Consider the following 6,738-nt stretch of genomic DNA (forward strand, 5'->3'; position numbering starts at 1 on the left):
TATCTCTATAGATATCATTTAATATGTATTGCGAGCGTATCTTTATAGATACCTCGCGTAACTGATGACGCTAGCCGTCATCATGGATGACGCTGGGCGTCATCCCTCCTAATGTGAATGCACCCATGTGCGTCACATCCACAAGGGTTGGTCACAAATGTGCACCACACCCGAGTGTTGGGTCTAATTACTATTATTTAGTAATTGATCATCCCCTTAAGTACCAAATATACTTAATGGGGACTGTGTAACATAAGGGCAACTTTAGCCCGTTACAAACTTGCTCATTTTGCTCAAGCATACGAGTTACACTCTGTCAAGAAAAGACCTCTCGGAAGAGACACGTTGGATTCATTTCGGAGCGCTCGGGGCGAAATGGTAAAGACACGCGTCGATGCCGTTCATATAATGAAGTTGGCCATAGGAATGTAGCGTGTCCAAAACACAAGCGTTCACATCAAGTTAAGCCAATTTTGTCACTGGCCTTAACGAAGTGTTCGTTGAATCCAAGAATTTTATGATATTTAGACAGTGGATCAAGCAGACGCTTGCTCGGTGATGAGTCGTGGCTTGAAGATGTTGATTTGTGTAAAACTGTCTGTCTGCAACTTGATGGTAAGCCACTTAACGTGAGCAAAAAAGGCATGTCACTATGAAAATGTGTGCTAACGCTAACGGCTGTATGCTCTGCCGGGGGCGTTCAGCATAATTTAATTTCGTATAGAAGTTTGAGTGAAAATGGTTATACCCTTGGGTACGATAGCTCGCAACGGGTATTGGTGGATCTGGTCATGTGGCATTTTGATTTTAATTTAGTTCGAAAAGTGTTAGTGGTATCTTGTCGCAAAGGTAATGCTAGTTGGTGCTTTCATGGCTATATGGGATGAAGAAGGGAGTCGGTTGAGCGTGTATCACAAGATGTTCAGAAGGGTAGTTTGGTGGATTTTGACAGACGCCTAGAACACCTGAATATGACACCATCGAACTGTTAGCTCGTGATCCTTCCTCCGATTTTTTCTTCTTGATGGACAAGCGTCGACTTAATTGTTTTACATGTGCGCAAGGAAAGTAGACGAAGAATCGGTAATCGAAAAAGGACACGGGTGACCACTCACCTATCGGTCGTCATACGCTTGGATATTAAAGGTCCAATGACGCCCACGGGCCGTTTGAATAATCGCTACATGATTAATTTTGTTGATTATAAAATCAATTATTGTCGTGTCCTTCTTCCGCGCACGAAAGATGCTGCAGCCAAGAAGTTTGAGCATTTTGTGGTGTTTTCGAGAAAACTTGTGTTTGTCGTGTGCACGTTCTTCGCACAGATGTACGAGGAGATTATAAAATTTTTAATGTATTTGTAAGAAGACGGGTGTGTCGAGACAGCGCAGTGAATCTCACAATTAAGCTAGGAACGGAAAAGCCGAGAGAATGCACAGGACCGTTATGAATATGGTCCGCTGTATGATTTTTGCTTTTGGTTTACCACTAATTTCTGGGGAGACGCAGTGAAATCCGCTGCCTACATATTATATAGGGCTCCTACCATTGCAAATTCAGGTCGAATATCCCCCACAAATATGCTAGCCAAGCAAACCCCGTCACTTAGTTAATTTAATGTGTTTGGATTGCCAAGTACTGTGTACCGATACCCAAAAAATATTTTTTGCACAACGAAGAAAACGTGGGATTATTCTTGGCATTGGTAAAGAGACCAAGGGTACCGAGTCTACCTACCCAAGGATAAAGTGGTTGTCGTAACCCATCTCGGTGCTTTGCAGGAAGTCTCCATTTTCTTGCCAGAGCGAAAATCATTTTTATGCTGGACATGTCTATGGCAGCTGCAAAAGTAATGCCACAGTTCACGTCAAAAACTTTTTCGTTTCCACACGCGACCAGTCTTGTCTTCTAACGCTCTATACCGCCTTCCCGTCACGCTTCGTTTTAAACACACACTTCGAATCTGGAGCTCGAACGTTTTCTCGCGTTTTGACCACATTCCATACTCCATTTCTTTCCAAAGCTTATATCTCTTCCCCAGTCGCAGTCACCCACCCTGCTTTGCGATCGCTACGCATAGCTTCGCCAAAGCTCGGATTAGAATCAGTAACACCTCATTGTAATCAGTTCCAGTTACCAAAAGGTCATCCACGTATACACCGACAATTATAATGTGACCAATTGTCCATTAAATACACGCGCATGTCTGTTAGGCTTTGTTGAAGCCAATGCTCACCAGCTTCTGGTGCAACAATTTGCTCCACAATCTCTCTGCTTGCTTTAAACCATAGAGAGCATTTTCAGCTCCAAAACCATTTCATTAATTTCGAACTCCTCCGCAATCTGCATTCCTTGCTGAAAATGGATGAAGATGTCCAAATTCGCTTCTTTTTCGGCCTTAACATTAGCATTCGGTACGACATGTACGAAATATTGAGACGTTAAACAAAAATCAAAACGATCAAGTGTGTGGGTTGTATATGAAAAACAATGAGACTGCTGTTTCAGATAAGTCCGCGCGATACGTTTGACAATATTACGACAAAGCTATTTCGCATGAAGTGGAGGAGGTGATGAGTCACCATCATAATCATACGAAGTCAAAGAGAAAGACTCCGTGTACAAGCAGGAAAAAAGTTGTACCAGTTCGGTAACAAATCCAAACTTTCGACTGGGAAACCAGAAGTCGCATTTTATTTGATGAGCTTACTTCTCTATCGGTGAATATCTCAGATGGGCTCGCCTTCGTATGGTTATGAATCGAATGCTTTACAAGTGGTTGGCTAAAGCGACGCGGAAAGTCAGTCACGGGTGGTGCCATTGATCTGGATATGCAAAAAAACAAAGTGGTGTTTTGCTCTCTACATTGGAAGCTGAGTTTACAGCTGCTTCAATTATGGCTCGAGAACTTTTGGGCAAACGCGAACTGTGGAAAGAATTGAGTGTGAGTTTTGAAGAAGCGATGTCGTTGCGAGTGGATAACCAAGCTGCTTTGAAGCAGCTTGATGGCGAGAGAGCATCAGCCAAGGCCAAACATATTGATGTTCGCATCAAATTTGTCGGTGATTTTACTAAGCGTGGGATCATAAAACCCGAATATCGAGAGACTTTGAATGTGCCTGTAGACATACTTACAAAGGCGTTGGCTGCACCAAGACTGGATGAAATGCGCCAAGTGATTGGTTTGAAGTGAACCGATTCAAGTTGAGGGTGGCAGACCAAGGATCGAGTGTTTTGTCATGAACAGTGTCGACGAGGAGGAGTGTAGAAAGGCAAGCTTCAGGGTGATGAAATAACAAAATGGTACGAGTACTAGATTTGGTAATCGTATTCACACCGAACGACTGTATGGTTTTCATTTCCTGATTTCTCCTGTCGTGAATATTTGCAGCAAGCTAGGGTAATGAAATTAATAACACTCTCTTTTGCCTCTTTTTGTGTGTCCCCTAGGTACGTTCCATTCTACTTTATACAGTATGTCGTGTATCTAAGCCGGAAATTGGTGTCACGTTTACCTTTGCAAATTAGTTACAGGCGCAAGCGCGTCAAGCACGTCGCACTCCGTTGCAAAACTATCAGCCCATCTCCCAACGATGATGCCCCCATCTGGAATTAAGCTCTTACGATGTTGTCGCGCGTCAGTGATTAACCTTACAAAAGAACTCAACAAGAGAGCTCGCGAAAGCCAATTTTAAAGTCTCCTTATTTATGAAGGTAGCTGGCATGGTCGCTTTCGCTTCTTGGTACCAAATAATTAGTATTTTATTGACCTCCGCCTGGATGCTTCTGCCCTTAAGCCAAAATGGCTATACGCATCGTTTGAAAGCCATTACTGAAACATGTGCTAGAAGCCCACGTGTGCCAAGTACAAACGCTTTATATCTTATGATACTAATACTTAAGCATTAGATTCAGCGCCCCTCCTTCTTAGCATTTTGTTTCGTAGCGCTTTGGGCGAACAGGCAGCTTATTCTGCCAGCGCCTTAAATGGACCTGATAGTGAAATAAATGATTTTTCTTCAATTGCTCACGATCTAATTGTAGCATTCCGTGTTCTGGCAGTCAATCATTGTTCCGCTGCCCGAAACTGAAAAAAACTTTCCATACATTTGCTAAGTGTTTCCTCTTCCCTGTTTTGCGTAGAATGGCGTCCATATCATCGCCAATGCTCGTGACGCACGGGCTGGTGCGCTGGTCGCCAAGCAGTCATTGTATTGCGGCTGCAAATGGAAATAGCCTTATCATTCGAGATGCTCGCTCGCTGCAAATTGTACAGCGCTATTCCGCGGTAGGCGAAGTCCAGGCGCTTGCGTGGTCGGCGGACTCGCATCTCGTATTGACAGCCTCTTTCAAGCACGCTGTTGTGCAGCTATGGTCTGTGCAGGATTCTTCCTGGACCTGCAAAATTTCGGAAGGTGTTGCGGGGCTTGTCTATACCAGGTGGACGCCCGACGCGCGACATATTGTGACGGTGTCCGACTTTCAGCTACACGCAACCGTGTGGTCTCTTGAAAGTCCGACAGCACATTGCTCTATTCACAACCCTAAACTGGCGGCTGATGGTCTCAGTTTCACAAATAATGGGACGTTCTTGGCCGTTGTAGAACGGCACGGCGGCAAAGATTTTATCGGAATTTACAGCTGTGAGAGCTGGGAACTTACGGTCCATTTTGTAATCGACAGCTACGACTGTGTCGAAGTCGTATGGTCTCCCGACGGCGCGTACGTGACGGATACTGTTCATAAAGTGCAACTTCCTCAATATGCAGCCTGCTACACGCAGGTCAATCGCTGTTCGAGACACTCACTTAGAATTTAGAGTATTGTTGTATTCCCCCGATGGCACGCAGCTGGCAAGGTACCAGGTACAGTATTTGTGAAGTGATGCACCTAAGCGGAAGGTTATACTGAATGAATAATCTTCCTTCATAGGCTTATGAAAACGCGTTAGGATTGAAAAGTATGATGTGGTCAGCGTCAGGCCAGTTTCTTGCGCTTGGGAGTTACGATGAGCACCTGCGCGTGCTTAGTCATGTTACTTTGAAGCCCATCGCGGACTTTGACCACGAACAAATTGCCACCTCAAGACTGCATACTAGTCACCTAGCGGTAAGGATACAGCTAAATATATGGGGACTATTCAATGTAATTTTCTTTCTTGACCCATAGATTGATTTCGAAGAAAGGTATGCAGATGTCGATGTCATGGATCGGCCGCGAGGCAGGCGCGTTGCGGTATCACAGCGAAGCTCTTCACTTTTATCAAACTCGCTGCAGGCCGCATCTGCAGCTGCTCAGGCAGCTGGTGAAAAAAAACAGTGCGATATCTGCTTTGTAAAGCGAGAGCCACCATTCTCTGTCCGCACAATTACCTGCGATCCATTGTAAGTTTAACTGAGACATACGATTGCGGATATTTCTACTGACATTAATGTTACTCAATGAAAACTACTTTTTACAGATTAGAAAATCAAAAGATTGGCATTAGCCGGATTGTGTGGAGTGCTGACTCTGCATTTCTCGCCTCCAAAAGTGATCAAATGCCGTACAACGTTTGGATCTGGCGCGCCGATACTCAAATGCTGCATTCGGTAGTATCACTGCTTGAATGTGTTCGAAATATGCGATGGGATCCCGTAAGTAGTCGCCTCGCAATTACGTCAGGGAATGGTCGTGTTTATTTTTGGGCTAATGAGACTGTCTCGTGGGTCGACATTACAATAGGTACGATTTGTTGACAGCAATCATCATTACAATTTGCCTTACCAAATTCTCCGATAGATTCATTTCAAGCATTAGGTATTCAGTGGGCTCCGTCTGGCGATGCACTAGTTGCGGTTGGTCGTCAGCAATGTTGTCGTATATCGTTGCCATCCGTGCGGAATGATATTTGAATGGTTGAGAATTTGCGCCGGCGGACGCCTCTAGAAAAAAAAATCACGTTGCCTTTTAATATTATTTAATCCACAGCTTTACGTCACTTTGTTTAATTACAGAAGCAAGTCGTTTGAGGCCATTTTTGCTTCGGTAAATTGCTAACGTGAAAGTGTCGGATTGTACCTATAAATGACGGGGAAGCACATTAACTGCAAAGGGAAGCTACTGCGCTACAAGCAGTGACTTCGGACGAAGGTAAATTCGCTGTGGAGCTGGAATTCGCGTCAATCGATGTCGCAACTCCTACACTCGGTTCGTAATTGGAGCTCTTATTTCCACTTGAACTCTCAAACGAAGCTTATAAATGCATCCTTAAAGTTGAAAACGTAATTGATCAGGTGCGTGGTTTAGGCTCAAAAACAAGAATTCATGCTCTTGATCAGATTCTACTGCCGTCGCATCAAAATGCAATCTGTCGATGAAATTTCGCACTGGACAAATTAACTAAGCGAAAAATACGGCGCTAGTCACAACTTATATTGTAGCGGAGCTACCTCGCTCCTAAATTCAGAGGAAGACTTTCAGACTCACTTAGTTCTATCGAAGTAATGGGTTTAACAATTCAGGGAGTCGTAAAAGCTATTAAAGCTTAATGAATCCTAGTTCAAGGGATCCAGGGGTTCGTAGAACCAAGTGGCAACTAGTGCCCAACAGTACGCTCCTTAGAAAGGCTTCTATTTCTCACAGATTACTGCGCAAGCCTTAGAAAGGCAGTAGACGATTTAAGATCAAAGGCGAACTGCACTTTATCTATTCATTTAATCTAAAAACTTACCCTAGCTAATTTAAAAATAGGTTTCG

General features: G+C 44.0%; 1 protein-coding gene across 1 annotated transcript; it reads left to right on the plus strand.

Moving 5' to 3' along the window:
- Positions 1–4,144: 4,144 nt before the first annotated feature.
- On the plus strand, positions 4,145–5,987 carry CCR75_009687 (uncharacterized protein; the record flags this gene model as incomplete). Its single annotated transcript, XM_067967726.1, is given in 6 exon segments — positions 4,145–4,738; positions 4,749–4,865; positions 4,933–5,109; positions 5,170–5,384; positions 5,462–5,724; positions 5,782–5,987. The coding sequence occupies 6 exon segments, from the start codon at positions 4,145–4,147 to the stop codon at positions 5,892–5,894; spliced, it is 1,479 nt and encodes a 492-aa protein (XP_067817359.1). The 3' UTR covers positions 5,895–5,987.
- Positions 5,988–6,738: the final 751 nt, after the last annotated feature.

This window comes from Bremia lactucae, linkage group LG3, assembly GCF_004359215.1.
Source record: "Bremia lactucae strain SF5 linkage group LG3, whole genome shotgun sequence".
NCBI lineage: Eukaryota > Oomycota > Peronosporomycetes > Peronosporales > Peronosporaceae > Bremia > Bremia lactucae.